This window comes from Tachyglossus aculeatus, chromosome 19 (genome assembly GCF_015852505.1).
Source record: "Tachyglossus aculeatus isolate mTacAcu1 chromosome 19, mTacAcu1.pri, whole genome shotgun sequence".
In the NCBI taxonomy this organism is placed as follows: domain Eukaryota; kingdom Metazoa; phylum Chordata; class Mammalia; order Monotremata; family Tachyglossidae; genus Tachyglossus; species Tachyglossus aculeatus.
The window spans coordinates 30114790-30132712 of record NC_052084.1 but is presented as its reverse complement, the minus strand read 5'-3'; the positions used below and the strand labels follow the sequence as shown (position 1 = coordinate 30132712).

The 17923-nt window shown below is 43.1% G+C and overlaps 1 protein-coding gene across 4 annotated transcripts in view; it reads right to left on the bottom strand.

The window, feature by feature from the left end:
- DOP1A (DOP1 leucine zipper like protein A) overlaps window positions 1–17049 on the bottom strand; it is a 48116-nt gene extending 31067 nt beyond the window's left edge. For 2 of the 4 annotated variants that reach the window (XM_038761036.1, XM_038761035.1), the window contains exons 1-11: window positions 16861–17049; window positions 14150–14331; window positions 12810–12980; window positions 11246–11435; window positions 8476–8574; window positions 6427–6526; window positions 5162–5271; window positions 3709–3817; window positions 2780–2900; window positions 1721–1840; window positions 28–142 (exon numbers count right to left, since the gene is read on the bottom strand). In XM_038761036.1, coding sequence (XP_038616964.1) covers window positions 28–142; window positions 1721–1840; window positions 2780–2900; window positions 3709–3817; window positions 5162–5271; window positions 6427–6526; window positions 8476–8574; window positions 11246–11435; window positions 12810–12980; window positions 14150–14331; window positions 16861–16998 — 1455 coding nt within the window. In that variant the 5' untranslated portion in view covers window positions 16999–17049. The remainder of the gene's footprint in view (window positions 1–27; window positions 143–1720; window positions 1841–2779; window positions 2901–3708; window positions 3818–5161; window positions 5272–6426; window positions 6527–8475; window positions 8575–11245; window positions 11436–12809; window positions 12981–14149; window positions 14332–16860) is intronic. The other 2 variants (XM_038761034.1, XM_038761033.1) reach the window with 2 other exon arrangements.
- Window positions 17050–17923: the final 874 nt, after the last annotated feature.

Sequence of the window (17923 nt, the reverse complement as noted above, 5' to 3'; positions counted from 1 at the left end):
TTGTTCAAGCCGGGGGAGGGCTCTTACCAAAGAGACAATATCCAACAAAAAATCCACCAGTAGGCAGAAATTGGTCAGTGGTAACTCAGATGGTTCACTACCATCTCCAAGGCCATTTTGAAGTCTGGCATGTAGTGTCCTCCTACGGAGAAAAAGTATAATTTGTTAAGCATGTTGCAATGCTCCTAAACCTAAATTTCCCTGTCAGAAGCCAGGGTGAATTCTTAAAATGCAAAGAACTGTTGTGTTTATAAAGCCATGTAACCTCATTACATGCTGAGCAAATACTACACATTTACCTCAACACTCCAGCACCCCAAAGTGGAAATGGTGCTTTTGGAAAGTGGTTTTAATGTGCTTCCCTCTCTACACTGTAAGCTCTTTATGAATTGTACTCTCCCAACCACTTAGTACAGCATTCTGCAAACAGTAAGTACTCGATAAAATACCACTGATTGACTGACTGATGTTGGAAGATAACAGTGGAAGGCAGACAAGTCTGGCTCACTTCCGTCTTCAGGAGAGTGGCTCTTTTTCCAAGCAGAAGCTTCAAGACTATACAACTATTCACATAAGCATAATGAGGTACAGATTTGTGTGTGCATGAAGATACCTGTTCTACATCACGTCCTTTATGCTACACCTACACTCATGAATAAATGTCATTTTCAACAGCCTCATCTTCAAATAAGAATTAACTAAACATCAATCGATGAAAGGTACTTTTGGGGGACTACTGTGTGCACAGCACTGCATTAGTGCACTTGGGAGAGTACAGTACAATATTGTTGATAGACACGATTCCCGCCACAAGGAGCTTACAGTCTACAGGCGTTAAAAATAAATTACAGAGAGGTGTAATGGCAGAGGATAAGGATATGTACATAAGGTGGGGGGAATACTGAGCTTAAGGGATACTGAACCAAGTGCATAGGCAATATAAAAGGGAGAATAAGTGGGAGAAATAAGGGCATAGATGTATGCGGCATTTTGGAAGAGGTGTGATTTTTGGGTGGCTTTGAAAGTGGAGAGAGTGATCATCTGTCGGACACCAAGGGGGAGAGAGTTCCAGGCCAGAGGGAGGACATGGATAAGGGGTTGGCGACAAGATCAAGATACAGTGAGGAGGTTGGTGTTAGAGGAGTGAAGTATATGGGCCGGGTTTTAGTAGGAAATCAGCGAGGTAGGGGAGGAGGGGGAGATCTGATTGAGTGCCTTAAAGCCGATGGTGAGGAGCTTCTGTTTGATGGGGAGGTGGATGGACAAATCACTGGAGGTTCTTGAGGAGCGGGGAAGACATGAATTGAATTTCTTTTTGAAAAACAATCTGGTCAGCAGAGTGAGGTATGGACTGGAGTTTGGAGAGACAGGAGGCAGGGAGGTGAGTGAGAAGATTGCTGTGCGATATAAGTGCCTGGATCAGTGGGGTACCAGTTTGATGTAAGCATTCCTACTGCTGTTTTCTTCCTCCTTATTTTATGCTTATGTTCTATATTTTAGTTTATTGCTACTAAACTGTGACAGAATATTTTAATGTTGAACTAAATACTTGAAAATGAACTCACATTTTCATTTCAGAACAAGCTTATTTTTAGGCAGTGCATAAACTGCTTTTACTTATCATGGCAAATCTTCAGCGATCATCAGCAAAACTTAAAGAAAACATCTCATTATGAATTTATCCTCAATTCTAACGAAAAATAACACATTTTTCACATACCTACAACACTCTTCAAACCAACGGGCAATGTAATCCCACATATAATAAGGCTCGAAAGAATTGAAGAGAAGATTGGCCGTTTTAATCAGCTCCGCTGTTTTCTTATTTTCCCTCAATTTGCTAAAAAAGGAAGAAGAAGAGCCAAAAGGTATTTATGCCAACTTTTTTCCGGAGAATGAGGCAATACAGCAAAAATTGTGGAAATGATTGATAACCTGAGTTACACAGCAAAAATAATATTCCTCCATAACATAAAACACATGATACTATACTTTGATGAACGACAGCACGTGTTTTCGCTAAGCATAGGGATAAAACATGATGACAAAACTACTCTTTCACCTATGCGTATCAGTCTGGATTCAGAGCAAAACACTGTTGGAAGAAACATTTCTGCTCGTGTGCAGGATGGCAGATATGGGGTGAATACTAGGACATCAGACTTCCTTGTCACAGAACTCTGTGAGACGGTAAACCTTGCATTATGGGAGAAATGGGGATAATTATTTGAGGTTTACTGTACTGAATGATAGATATCTAAAGATTTTTTTTAATGGTATTTACTAAGCGCTTACTACGTGCCAGGCACTGCATTAAGTGCTGGGGTAGATGCAAACTAATCAGTTTGGACACAGTCCAGATCTCACATGGGGCTCACAATCTTAATTCCCATTTTACAGAGGCGGTAACTGAAGCACGGAGAAATTGCCCAAGGTCACGGAGCAGACAAGTGGTGGAGCCGGAATTAGAACCCAGATCCTTCGGACTCCCAGGCTGATGCTCTATCACCAATGCATATCAGTCTGGATTCAGAGCCAAACACTGTTGGAAGAAACATTTCTGCTCGTGTGCACAATGTCAGCTATGGGGTGAATACCAGGACATCAGACTTGATGCTTGAGGTCACACTGCTTCTCTTTTTTTTTTTAAGTGAGGATACAACTTTCATAAAATAGAATCTCTATTTTCTATGATCAGTTTAGATAATGCCCAAACCGTCTTCTGTGGTCAGGTCTAGGGACAAAGCTGTACATGTCATTTTGTTTTTAGTTAATTTACCTGCTCAGCTGGGCGTGATCCTTGCTGAAGGGGGGTTCCACCTGGAGATCCAATTCTGCTTTGCACTGGGTGTACAATGTTCTAAATACTTCAATCAATACATCCTCTAGGATTACAGGTCCTTAAGTGAATATGACAAGTGAAATAGAGGGTAAACTTGCATTAGTTGACACTTTTTTTTTTTCTAAATTGCACCCAAATCACGAACACGTGCGGTTGAAATACTTGTAGCTCAGACAACCAAAAAAAAAGGAAATGTGAACCTTTTTTGTGCGTCTTGTAAAATAATAACTGAAGTACATTATTAATAATAATAATAGCATGGCATTTGTTAATCCCTATGTCGCATACATCATTCTAAGCAGTGTGGCCTAATGGTTAGAGCACAGGCCTGGGAGTAAGAAGGACCGGGGTTCTAACCCCAATTCTGCCACTTGTCAGCTGTGTGACCTTGGGCAAGTCACTTAACTTCTCTGTGCCTCAGTTACCTCATTTGTAAAATGGGGATTAAGACTGTGAGCCCCACATGGGACAACCTGATAACGCTGTATCTATCCGAGCAGTTAGAACAGTGCTTGGCACATAGTAAGCACTTAATACCATCATCATCACTAGTTTAGCTCCAGCCCAAGGTGGCTGACCTTCTTATTACCAGTTCATACTCCACCAGAAAACCCGCGTTGGAACTGTAAACGTTTAAAGCCTTCCCATATTTTTCTTAGCTTGCTCAAGGGCTTGCACATTATGTAATGTATAAAATAGAAAACTCGGGACTGTTTTATCTTGTTGCTAGAACACCAATAAAAAAAAAAAAAAGACCTGAAAATCAGGACTTCAAAGTAACTCTAACATACAGTCAGGACTTTGGCAGCAGTTCAGTCCAAAACATCATCAAAAAGTGACAGTTACACGACCGGACGGCATATTACCTAACTCAGGCTTGTCCAGTAAACTGATTAAAATGCGAAAAGGTTTGAGGTCCTGCATTAATGTGCTTTCTTCTCCAAATCCATTCACTTGAAGGATCCCCACCATTGCCTTCAAAGAGAAATGTCACAAGTCAGATCCAGACAAAGACGATGTTCTGAAGATACAATGACGAAAAGAAATCATGAAAGCGCTTAGTACAGTGCTTTGCACAGAGTAAGCGCTCAAGGAATACGACAACGAATAAAAGGTAAAACCGCTCATCGTTGGAGTCGTGCCTATTTTCTTAACGAAGCTCATTCTGAATGCCTGGCTACTTCCCACGGAATAACTTCACCCCCCCTCAGGTTAGAAAAATGCTGCAGGATATACATAATCACACAGTTTTATCCTCTGTAATTACATGTGTGATGATGAAATGGAATGGAAAACAATATTAATTGCTCAAATTGTCTTGGAAGGCTAGGAAAATGACAATGCAACACACAAGAGAAGGATAGCCAATTGACTTTGGGTATTTAACAGTATTTCTACCCCACATTCCATGTAATCGCCATGAACAAATCATTTCAGCCACACTAATCGTAGCATCTCTGAGCAATTACAAAGAGTTGTTTTGTCCAAAAGTTACCCAACTCTCAAGGCCCATAGTGTTCCTCTACTGAGCTAATCTCACCAGATTTTCATCTGTGTTCAATTTGCTTTGAAATTTCCTCAGTAGGAGAAATAATGGAACAAGAAGGCAGACTGGAAGGGGGAAAAGGAAATGGTTTCTTAGAACGAGGCCAAAGGGAATGAGGAAAAGAAAATAATTTCTTGGCAACAACATCAAAGACGAAAGAGAAGAAGGAGTTCCATCACAACGGACAACCTGGGTGGCATCTCTAGTGTGGAGTCAAAAGATTAACTGGGATTAAACTTAATTTATTTCTACTTCTACTGGTGACCCCCTGGAGCAGAATGAAGTGGCTCATTGCAACCCTTTCTGGAGCTGCGGGGAGAAAACACTGCCCAAATTCCACACAGCCTGATCCACATCTTCCATAACTCAACAAGACAATATCCACAAAATTTAAAGTCCATCAGGCCCTGAGAAAGAAGAATTGTGTGGGTCATGGCCTTGAAAATATTTCCTTCTGTTATTATTTTGATGAGGAATCCTACACTCTCACTATCTTTCCGGACTGAGTGCAATTCAGAGAAGTCAATTCTCTCAAATGAAAGAGCATACCAGCGCAAGTATATGGAGATGACTGTCTTTTATAAAACTTGCAGCCCAGACAACTACCACTGTGTACGTAGCCCAAGTACAGAAATTATTCACATGAGAGGAGATGAAAGTGGAGACATTGTATTGTGTGGGTTCAAATAACTAACAGAGGTTTTCCTTTGCTTGCAACCATAAACCTGGATAATAGGACAGTAAGTCAATAAGAAAATAGAAGTATTGAGTACCTGGACCAACATTTCTTTAGAAAAAGTGGCAAAGTAGTATGAGGCGTGTTCCTCGGGATTACTGTGTCTCGTGCTTCTGGGTCCTATTATAGCCCCATTGTTATCAAAGCCTCCAAATAAACAAACGACAAAATACATCTCAATTTACTATTATATGCAGTGGGGTCTAATCCTACCATGCCTCAATGCCGAGCTTTACCAGTTTAAAATAGTAAATCTCGAGAAGGCCAATGAACACTTACCAATTTGTAGTCCACATCATGTCAGCAAGAGAAACCATTTTATATAGTTTAATAAAAGGAGGTTTGGTTTTTTTTTCTTTCTTTTTTGCAACAAGTGAAATGTAGTCCCGGGGGGAATCCGTAATCTATGCATCTGCTAGAGTCTTGAAGAAGCATGCTAAATCGCCTTTCTAAAGACACAGTGGGTCACTGTGTGTTATCGACGTGCTCAGGCCTGGTTGAGCGCTCCAGTAATTCTCCTTTCATGTCTATGCTCCAGGGGAGAATCCCTCTGCGTTGCCTGTGCCAAGGGGCAGAGCTCTGCCAGGCCACGGCCAGTTGTGGTTTTTTTCCCTTTTTCCGAGCTTCCAAGGGCACACTGCCATCAGGGCTGGGCGGAAACACCACCGAAGTGTAGAAGGTAGCAATGTCTCACATTATTCCTTTCCACACCTTCTTTTGGGGCACCACGATGCCCAGAGCTGATGGCATATACCTCCCTTTAAAGTCTTCATTTGCTCTGTTCCCCAAAAAGCCCAGGATTCCTGAGAGGGCAGCCCAGCAATAGCCACTATTCTCCATTCCAAGCAAGCGGGTGCCTGCTTTGGAGGGGGAATCGTTACTTGGGAGGCGGCGCTTCGCCTGCTCCTCTTTGCCCCAGTGGCCCTCTGTAAACCCACGCGGAGAAGCTGGCCCACGAGTAGAGCGGCAGTGATCACGCTATTGGAAGCCCACGCGCAAACCGCTCCGACCCCAAGCCCAGCCCCCGAAAGGGCTTCCGTATATCATTAAAGTACAATTTGATCGCAGAGGCTGAATTGTGCGCTTTCAAGAAAGAGTAATTCAAAAATTCCAGAGATATATGCCTAGTGTTTTCCTCACCAATAACCTCTGCAATTTCCTCATACGATTCATTTAGTCCAACGACAGGACTGATCTTTTTAATCTGTTGAAGCCAGAGTGGTGTCATCATCACAAACCACAGAATTTTTCACCCTTTCATACAAGACATCATGCCTGAAGAAAGAGCGAGCAGACACCTACCAAGAAGCCAGGCGTAGAGCCTGCGGTTCAATGACATATCTCGCCTCAGCACAACGTGAAGCGCCGCTGACAGGATCCTGATCATGTCTGGCCGAGTAGCCTGAAAGAGTTCAAAGGAGACCTTCATTTAATTACCAAAGAGAACATACTGAGCCTCTCTCTTGCATCCTCAAGACTGTAAAAGCTCACTGTGGGCAGGAAATGTGTCTACCAGCTCTGTTGTATTGTAGAGAAGCAGCGTGGCTCAGAGGAAAGAGCTCAGGCTTTGGAGTCGGAGGTTATGGGTTCAAATGCCGGCTCCGCCAATTGTCAGCTGTGTGACTTTGGGCAAGTCACTTAACTTCTCTGTGCCTCAGTTACCTCATCTGTAAAATGGGGATTAAGACTGTGAGCCCCCCATGGGACAGCCTGATCACCTTGTAACCTCCCCAGCGCTTAGAACAGTGCTTTGCACATAGTAAGCGCTTAATAAATGCCATCATTACTATTATTACTAACTGAAGCACTCAGGATGGTGTGCTCGGCAGAAAGTAAGTGTCCAATAAGTACCCCGATGATTGATAAAGCACGAGACACGGTAACCCTGAGGAACACACCTCATACTACTTTGCCACCTTTTCTAAAAAAACGTTGGCCCAGGTACTTAATACTTCCATTTCATTACTGACTCACTGTCCTAGTATCCAGATTTATGGTTGGAAAGAAAATATTTCTTCTGCTAATTGTGGTCATGTTTTGCACTTACTATGATGAGAAGCTCAATCCTGCCCCACTGCCCTACACAGTTCTGGGGCAATTAATCAGGGGCAATTAGGGCCCATTCATGTTCCTTTAACTCTACTGTATAATATTCTCCCAAGCGTTCAGTACGGTGTCCTGCACAGTAAGCTCTCAATAAATACAACAAAGTCAACCAGGGTGGGGGGTCATGCGATCTGAAGTGTGGAGGAGAAGGGGGAGAGGGTAGACACCTTCACTCTCAACCCCCTCCTCATCACGGGGGACTCCCCAAATCCCACTTGGGGCTGGGTTTACACGGGTGCTATTTTCAGGTTGGAATGGTGAGCTGCGGGCCACCCTACTGCTCAGTTCAGTCGGGTGGCAACTTGATCATACTCAGTGGTGAGTACAGCTACATTCTGCCTTCTGACTTTAGTGCAAAGAAAGGCACGGCCCATTCCTGAGCATCAAGAAGCAACTACATCACGGGTTAGAAGGATGGCAGCCACGGCAATCAATCAATCTGTGGAATTTAGTGATTGCTTACTGTGTGCCGAGCCTGCAGTAAGCACTTGGGAGAGTACGACACAATGGTTAATTGGAAAACACGATCCCTGCTGACAAGGAGGGTGACCCTAAGAATGACAGTGCCTGGACTACTGCCCCTTTGCTTTCCCTTGCCTTTTAATATTAACCGGTAATACTCAACTAGAAAAAGATTAACTACAGGTGGATTTTTGAAACTCTTTCACAATCGAAGAGGGCCCACCTCATCACCCATTTCTTAGCAAAACTAATCGGCTCTCTCTGAGTTCCCAAACGAGATCTGGGGAGTCAGTTGTGGAAAGAGCCTGGGATTAAATGTCAGGAGACCCAAGTTCTAGTCCTGCTGGATGACACTGGGCAAGCCCCACATATTCAGTCAGTCAGTCAAACGTACTTATTGAGCACTTACTGTGTGCAGAGGACTGTACTACGGGCTTAGGAGGGCACACTATAACAATATAACAGATACATTCCCTGACCACGATGAGCTTACACATATGCTCTCTGTGCCCCCGTTTTCTCTTCTGCAAAATGGGAATAAAATTGCCTATTCCCCCTCCCTCTTGGGCTGTGAACCCTGCATATGGGATGACTGTGTCCAATCTAGCATATGTTTACTCTAGCCCTTAGCACAGTGGTTGTAAGTATTTAATAAATTCCATTATCCCTGCATTATCAAAAACATGCCTTTGATTTCCACATAACTCCTTTGTTCAAATGGAAGACGTCATCTCACACAAGCATACGCCCTCTGGCCAGTGAATTGCTGTCATGATGGTTTACCTGACTCATATGGAAGGGGAAACAGAAGAGAATGAGGTCCAGTGTGCTTCTCTGTACCAGTACACTTGAATCCTGCACTGAGGTTCTCACTGCTTCTACCTGAAATGAGAGGGTCGTTGAACACCACACTGAAAATGAGCTCATTATTAGCCGTTAAAATTTTGCCATCAAACTGAATGCTCTTTCCCCTTCCTTACCTCTCCCCATTGATTTTGCACAAGAAATCCAGAGCCGGCGTGAAGGTTTTGTAAGCCCATGGGTATCACCATCATCATTAATGATAATTTATTGAGGGCATACTGTGTGCAGAGCACTGTACTGAGCGCTTGGGAAGGTACAATACTGCAGAGTCGGCAGACATGCTCTCTGCTCACAGTTCCCTGCTTAGTGGTAGGGAGGGGAGAGGGAACGGGGAGTTAGAAGAGGCAGCCCACCGCCCCGGGGCACCAGGGAAAGTGGAAGGAGGAGGAGCCCAAGGAATGGAGTCAACACCTGGGAGCTGGAAGGCAGAGACTGATGCTTCCCCCAGAGACCGAGCAATGTGGCCTAGTGAACAGAACATGGACCCGGGTCAACAGACCTGGGTCCTAATCCCGGCTCTGCCACTCGTCTGCTGCGTGACGTTGGGCAAATCACTTCACTGGGCCTCAGCTACCTCATCTGGAAAATGGGGATTAAGACTGTGAGCCCTACATGGGGCGGGGACTGTGTCCAACCCAATCACCTCGTATTTACCCCAGTGCTTATTACAGCATTTGGCAGCTAGTAAGCGCTTAACGAATATCACATCTGTTATTAGCATTAGACGGACTCTATGCTGAATTTGAGAAAAAAATGAAGCCGTAGCATAGCAACGCCATCCCGATGCCTTCGAGAGGCGGAAATAGAGGTCAGAAAGAGCTGGAAGCCCCTCCCTCTGCTAAATAATGACTGCAAGGACCAGGTGGGCGTATTATGGGAAGGTTAGAGGCTGTGGCAGATTACGTAATCCAGTGAATACAGAAGAGTGCTATAAAAGAAATACCCCAATTATTATTAAAATAAGGGAAGATTGTTGATTATTCGATGCATATGAGATAAAATTTTGCCCTGGAGAAATAAAGATGAAGGCTATGCCACTCGCTCAAGTCACCAAGAGGACAAAGGAAAACACAGGACGGTGAGGGAAAGCGGAATGGGGTGGCTACCTACACAGTGCCCGATGACCTAGAAGCAGGGAAAAGGTCCGGTGAATTTCTAGAACTTTCTTTTGGGGGGTGAGTTTTGCACCAGATCCAAAAGAGGATTGAAGAGTAAAACCGGGAGAGGCTGCGAAAAACAATAAAGCCGGTGAAATTGAGATTTGCCACTTGACAACGGAGGGAGGATGATGGAGCGGTTTTTAACCCCAAAGTTTTATATGTCAGTTAAGGAGGGACAGTCCCTGAGACTCTTAGCAAAGAGGTCTACGGTTTTCCTTTGCCTCTTTCAGGGACGCATAAACGACACTGAAATGAGAAATAACTTTTATGGGACTGAAGGACAGAGGATTGGGAATGATCACGCTGGATGTCTTTTACGGTTTAATCTGAATGTATTTTAATTTGGGGACTGCAGCAATGGAAGCAGAGTGCAGACAAGAGTTTTAAAGTACATTTCCCGCAGTTAAAAATAACGGTGGGAAGGTTCTTTTCTGTTGAAAAGGAGAAAATCAGCAAGCTTGAGTATCTGGGCAGAGAAGTTTAAAAGATAGTAATACAATGGGAAATACTGAGGACTGATCTTGAGCCATTAGAAAAAAATACTTCAATATAAATAAATTTTAAGAACACAGCAATATCAGGTCCAGAGGGTGATGTACAAAAGAAAAAAAATAAACTTAAAACATATGTACAAGTTAAGCTGGGAAGAAAACATAAGGACATGGTATAGCTAGCAATTTATGAAAAACTAAAGGTCGGAGTAAATACGAAGATTGGGGGGGGAATGCTGTGAAGTCTTTCCCAAGAGAAGATTGTGAGAAGCAGAAATGCAGGAACAACTGATACCAGATAGCCAAATAGCCAAAGAGTTAGGGGAATCAAAGATGGTTAAGTGGTGAAAGACTTCCTGAAGAAAGACTGTACAATCCTTTTTAAAACTAGGAATTATGAACCAAAGTGAAAGCTTGCTCTTGAAACTTATAGCTTATGGGAAAGCAAGAACTCGGAAGATGGACATCGTTCTATAATAATAATAATGATGATGATGGCAGTTGTTAAGCGCTTACTGTGTGCAAAGCACTGTTCTAAGCGCTGGGGGGGATACAGGTGATCAGGTTGTCCCACGTGGGGCTCACGGTCTTCATCCCCATTTTACAGATGAGGTAACTGAGGCACAGGGAAGTTAAGTGACTTGCCCAAGGTCACACAGCAGACGTGGTGGAGTCGGGATTTGAAAAGGGAAGGGCAGAAAAATAAATGAGAAATGAGGTAAAACAGATTTTCTATTTTAACAAAACTGACTTATCAGGTGATTGTTTTCTAAATCAATTAAAGAACTTCCTTGAGCCTTCGAAAGAGGTTTCAGTCCTCCCTCTCCAGGCGACATGATTGCGGGTCCTCTCCCAAAAGAGCTCTTGTCCTGGTCTAATGTGTAAAAGGTGCTTAATTCTAGGAGGAAGGAGCAAAGGAGAAAACACTCCTGACTTGTCTTGGTCCCTGGGATTTTGATGGATTCACAGGGACGTGCCAGGGAAACCGTGATCGCCTCGGGGCACCTTTCGGCGAAAACGCTTCTGCCATCACATTACCATTAATTCAATATCGCTGCCGATGATGTAAAGCTGGTCTTCCATAGAAAGCTTTCGGTTTAGATGAGACAGAACGTAAGTGATTCCAGGCAAGCGGACAGCGGGGCTGGTGAGAAGACTCCCCCACAGGGCACTGTAGAAGGCTGACTGATCCACTGCTGTAGCGACCTTCTCCAACAAGGTGTTTGTTCTAGAGTTGATTTAGAAGAAAGAGAGAAATAGAGAGAGAGATTGACCAAAAAATCTCCTTTAAAAGCGCACTGTTGTCATGCTAGTGTATGCTCTGCCCAGAAAGTTCTGAAGTGTGGCCTAGTGGAAAGATCACGGGCCTGGAGTCAGAGGACCTGGGTTCTAATCCTGGCTCCACCGCTTAACCGCCATGTGACAACTTCTGTGTGCCTCAGTTCCCTCCTCTGCAAAACGGATATTCGATACCAGTTCTCCCTCCTACTTACTGTGGGCTCCATGGGGGAACAGATTCTCTTGTATCTACCCCAGTGCTTACGACAGTGCTTGGCACATAGGAAGCGCTTAACAAATACCATGGTTGTCATCGTTATTATAGATCATATATTTTTATTGATCCTATATGCTAGCTTGAAATATTCCTCAAATCTCTAGGCATTCAGTCTGATGATGGTCACAGTGGTGGCAAAGCTAGAATGAAAAACAAAGACATAAACCCAGAGACCGAGAAAGTTGAGGAGACAGAAAAAAGACCTTGAACTCAGAGAAGACGCGGCTGATGGTGAAATCCACCTGATACACGTGGGGCTGAAAAGGCCAATATGGACCTACAGGCTTGTCCACATACAAAACTGACCTTTGCTAAGTTATCTTATTTGTTGTTACTAGTGCTCGGCACGGGTTTTTTTCCCCTCTTTTGCCTGCTTTTCTCGTGATCCTGACCAAGCTTCTACTCAAAAAGAGAGGCACCTTTCTTAATTACAAGAGGCCAAGCTAGTCTTTCTGAGGCGATCGACTCCCATTTGTCAGCTGTGAGGCAGAACTGTCTAAATCTTTAGCTTACCATATCCTTAAAATGTGTTCTTGGTCCTCCTTGCTTTCAGTTTCACCGTTTCAGCTCACCATATTCATTCATCCAATCGTATTTATTGAGCGCTTACTGTGTGCAGAGCACTGTACTAAACACTTGGGAAGTACAGATAGGGTTTTTGGGGCATCCCACTGGCATCAATTCTCCTCAAACGTTCAACCACTTGCTGTTGTGTTGAGGTGAGCCTAACTTCAATGCTAAGAGATTTTTGGTTGTCTGTTCAAGTTTCCCTGGTAAAGACTGGTACAAGAACTCCCTCCCCATTCACATACAAACAGACCAACACTCTCTCCACCTTCAAAGGTTTAATAAAGTCACATCTGCTGCAAGAGGCCTTCCCCGGCTATGCTCTCATTTCATTCCCCTAACTCCCTCTCCTTTCTGTGTTTCCTAGACAATTGGATCTGTACACATTAAGCACTTCATATTCACACCCTCAGCCCACAGTACGGTACATATCTGTACAACCAGATCTGTATACTACTCATTCACGAGCCGCCACCTTACCTCTCATAGTACTCTGAGCCCTCCTCTAAACCAGGAAGAATTCCTGTTAACAACCCTTGCAGGCCAGGCTTTAATGTTTTTCCCAGAGGCAGGTAATAAATCTCATACAGACTAAGAAGGGTTGGTTTAACGGACATGGCGGCATTGGCAAGAAGAGGGAAAAGCCCAGAACTGTGGAAAAACAAAAAAAGGTCACGTAACTATCACAAAAAGTTAATTCATAGTCACCTAACTGAAATGAATAGTACATATAAAGCGATTTTCAAGGGGAGGATATGTCAGAGAGATAGTCTGGCTGCATTCTAACTCAGATGGTTCACTGGAAATGAATTTTTTTTATATGTATATACAGGCAGTTTAAAAAACACTAAAGCTAAGACCGCCCTATTAAGCAGCAATGTGTTTTGGGCACTGGGATCTAGTGGAAAGGGAGTCAGGTTATCTCAGGCAAGCTCTGCCACTGGCCTGCTGTGTGACCTGCGGCAAGTCACAACCTCTCTGAGCCTCAGTTTTCCCAGTCTCTATGAAACGGGGAGAATAGCTGCCTATATCACAGGGATGTTGTGAGAACAAAATGAGATAGGTATAAGAGTGCTTTGGAAAAAATAAAGGCAGTGAATAAATTCAAGACATTATTACCTAGTAAATACTCGTTAATTCACTGCATTACCCCATATTCCTCCCCATAGGGCTTTCAACAGCATTGCCAATATTTATTTTGAATGCATTCTGGGTAAACAGCATTGTATTTCCTGAGCTAATAGGTCCTACGTTTACACTTATTGTGGCTCTGTAAAATTCTATTTCCTTTTTATAGGCCTCCCTAAAAGATAACTACAGAAAAAAATGCCAAACTTTTCCAATGAGCAGTGCATCAGCTGCAGCCTACAAAAGGGCAGGATTCTTGCCTTTTTTAAAAATACAGCTTTGCTCCTCTCTTGACATTCTGTTGTTGGTAATTTTTGATTACAGCTAACAATGGCTTTGATTGACTTCAACCTCTGGTTCCGTTAACATATTAATGCCCAGTTCTTTGCTTTCCCAGATTAAAGAGGTATTGCAACCAATGGCGTGTTTATTGAACGGCAACCAAGGTATTAAAAATGGGAACAACTTGAGTTAAATCTAGGGTCTTTCTCTTTGCAATTTATTATTTCAATTATTGCTCTATAAGAAAAATTGAAGACATTGCATTTTTGTACTAAATTAATTTCCTAAAGCATAGATCGTCTCTCACTTGCACACATTAAAACAACGATGGTAGAAATCATTTCACTGGGCAGTTTTGAGGCTAACAGAGACACCGCCCTCCTTATTAGTTCTTGGAGACTGACCATTACCTGTACAGAAAGAGATCCTTCGCCAGACGCTTCGGACCGATGATTTTGAAGATGATCTCGTACGTTTCAAGCGCCTTCCGGTGAACTCCTCCTGGCAATGCTGGATGCAGACATTGTGCGAGACGCTTACCTATGGTCAGCTTTTTTGGTACTACTTGGTACTTTGCATTGTTTTGCAAGACCTGGTGGAAAACAGTTCAGTGAATGAAAAACACATTAATTATCACATTTTATGTGCTGTTCTGACATTTTCTGTGACGAGTTCTCCAGGTTTAACTGGTAAGATCGTACATTCCTCACTGATAAACCTGTCAGAAATCAGCAACGTTATCATTAATAGGGGTAATAATTATAGTAGACACTAAAATTCTCAGTGCAAAAATTAGGAGGAACACTATGAAAAAAGTTCAAGACAATTACTGGTTTCCTCTATCTCTTTTCATGTCTAGCTATTTTTTTCTTCCTTTTTCCTTTCCCAAATTATTCTCTCTTCCTTCTTCATATTGATAGAATATTTTCGTATACTTTTGCCAGTTGTAAGAAAAGAGTTCATGGAGAATAAAACAACTTTGCTAGTAGTAGTAATTTTATGTATTAAAGTGCCTACTGTGGGCAGAGACTGTACTAAGCGCAGGAAACGAATATACAGGTGGGAATCAGACATGGTCCCTTGGCTACTAGCTAATTCCACGAACCCTCCTGCTGAGTCTACTACATAAGTAATAAATACGACTGATTGATTGATTGACTGATTGAGTCTACTACATAAGTAAACTAAGTCATTCAGACCCTCGTAGTCCAAATAAACTTTTATTTAAAAATTCAATGTAATGACGTTAAAAGTAGCATTTTTACTCTCCTGAAAAACTAAGGAAGGAGTCAATGAAAATCCTTTTACGTTTCTACTAGGGGAAAAACCTTTTTTTCCTTCCTACTAAAGTCAGAGATTCATCTAAGGAATCAACATCCATATTTATTTCCTGAGAAAGAGGTGCAACCATGGCCTAGAACACTTCTCTAGTGTGGAAAAATGAGACACATTTTAACATTCAAGTAACAAAAAATGTGTGGTGTTTTCATAGGAAATTAGTCAAAATACAATAATAGAGCAGAGAACTACCTTTGCAACTCAGTTCTAAGGGTAGTTAAGTTTGGCATATTGGTTGGAATTTTGCCTTCATGAATAATCCATAAATGGTTCCACCAGAAACAATATACACTGTGAGTTCAGACACACAGAAGACTTTTAGTAATTCCGATAGGCTGTGTCTTCAGATAGGCTGCGTCTCTGTGTCTCTTTGTTGAAATCAATTAATATTCACATACTAGGCACAGCGTAAACTGATTACTTATCTATTTATGCAAATGAATGTACAGTGTGATTAGATTGATACTATATTTAATTCCTAAAATGTTTCAAGGCATAAAGGTTACCAAAAAAAATGATTTTTCTAATATCCACAGAATGGGGTTATTGTAGCTCATTTTAAAGCAAAACTACCACTGTGCTGAAATGCTTGGACGTTTTAGAAACTGCGTGGTTGTCTTTTCTTAAATTGAAATTCCAACTTAAATGGGGATTAGGCTAGGGTCCAGGGAGCCCTTCTAGGGAACTGAGGGAAACCCAAGGCTGACAGGTAGTTTTCTTTTCACAATTCCATGACATAATTTCGTAATGAGAACTTACAAATGTCATTTACAAGACTGGGGATGCTAGAAAAACGTTAAAGGCAACTAGTTATGGTAAATGCTTAATCTAGAAATAATCTTGAAAGAGAAACTGTTGTTTCATTATAACTGGCATTCCTCTGAAGAGCCATAATTGGATTTCATAGCCAAAGATGGCCTCCTGGCGTGGCGAGGGGTGTTAGCCAAGGGCAAGGACTTGGGCCAAAAGAGGGGAAAGGCTGGCACTAATGCTAGCTAGGAAATCACAGGTAAGGGAGTAAGAGTTCACGGACCTCACAAAACAGTAAAGTCTCCTTTGCTTAAACCAGTCCGTGTCTTTGGGTGCTGTTTTCACTGAAGCTGCCCTAAAGGGAACCTGGTTTTACACAGTGGAGACTTGGTATTTGAAAAGGATTTCCAGCTACCCGACTGCTTAGAACGGTGCTTGACAGTAAACAATCAATCAATCAATCATATTTATTGAGCGCTTACTGTGTGCAGAGCACTGTACTAAGCGCTTGGGAAGTACAAGTTGGCAACATATAGAGACAGTCCCTACCCAACAGTGGGCACTGAACACACCCCCAGATCATCACAATAACCACCAAGGGAGAAAGTTTCGGTACGATAAGAAAGCAGAGAAAAGCAAAAAACAAAAACAGGAGTTCAATATCTCTGCCCACTCCTTACTTTTGGTCCAGACCAAAATGACTTTGCTTGCAGTTATTCGTTCAGTCCTATTTATTGAGCGGTTGCCGTGTGCAGGCAATCAATCAATCAATCAATCGCATTTATTGAGCGCTTACTATGTGCAGAGCACTGTCCTAAGCGCTTGCACTAAGCAGGGCAGTTGACCTTAGGGCCGTATAAAGTGCTGTTGTCATTCTGAGGCAAATTACTCGTGTTTTGTTCCAAAAGGCTAAACCTTCTGACTCATCATTGAATGTACATACTTTTATCCCTTAGAAAACCCCATCGGATCCTAACGGGCAGGTTTTCCCGACCTCTGCCCCCTTGCCCAGAAGGGGTTCAGACGGGCGTACCTTGTTGAGCTTTCCAAGTGCCGAAATCAAATCCGCCCATTCGCTGGAGTACTCGAAACTCTTCAGTGCCTTGTCCACCGCGGCGACGTAGTTCCTGTACTTGGAGTCACTCAGTAACTCCAGCTCCTCCGTGTTCATTCTCCCGCTGCGTCCCACTAGAGGCCAGCTCGTCGCACGTCATGGAAAATCATTACCTGGAAGCGAGGAACGATCCAGAAGTTAGGGTCTGAAAGTCATCCGGGGCGGGCTGCCGAATTTCATTCCAGTCTAGCTCTGGAAAGTTCTAGAATTCTTCTTGGAAGGGGGTGGGAAGGAGAGGGAGGCTTCGGGCATTCAATAAATACGACTGAATGAATGAGTTAGGTTTGAGAGGGGCCAGGATAACCGGTCCCTTGCTCCGACGCAACCGGCGTGTCCTCGAGGAAAGAGTGCGGGCCGTGGGAGTCAAACGACTTGGGTTCTAATCTCAGCTCTGCTGCATGACCATGGGCAAGTCAATTGACTTCTCTGTGCCTTAGTTACCTCATCTTTTAGACTGTGAGCCCACTGTTGGGTAGGGACTGTCTCTATATGTTGCCAATTTGTACTTCCCAAGTGCTTAGTATAATGCTCTGCACATAGTAAGCGCTCAATAAATACGATTGATGATGATGATCTGTAAAGTGGGGATTTAATGTCTGTTCTCCCTCTGCCTTAGACTATAAACCCCATCAGGGACAAGGGATCGTGTCCAACCTTATCACCTCCTACCTTGCCTTGGGGCTTAGTACAATCTTTAGATGGCATTAGAGGAGCAAGGTGGCTCAGTGGAAAGAGCCCGGGCTTTGGAGTCAGAGGTCACGGGTTCAAATCCCGGCTCCGCCAATTTTCAGCTGTGTGACTTTGGGCAAGACACTTCACTTCTCTGTGCCTCAGTTACCTCACCTGTAAAATGGGGATTAAGACTGTGAGCCCCATGTGGGACAACCTGATCACCTTGTAGAACAGTGCTTTGCACATAGTAAGCGCTTAACAAATACCATCATTATTATTAGTAGTAGTAGCAAGTGCTTAACAAATACCA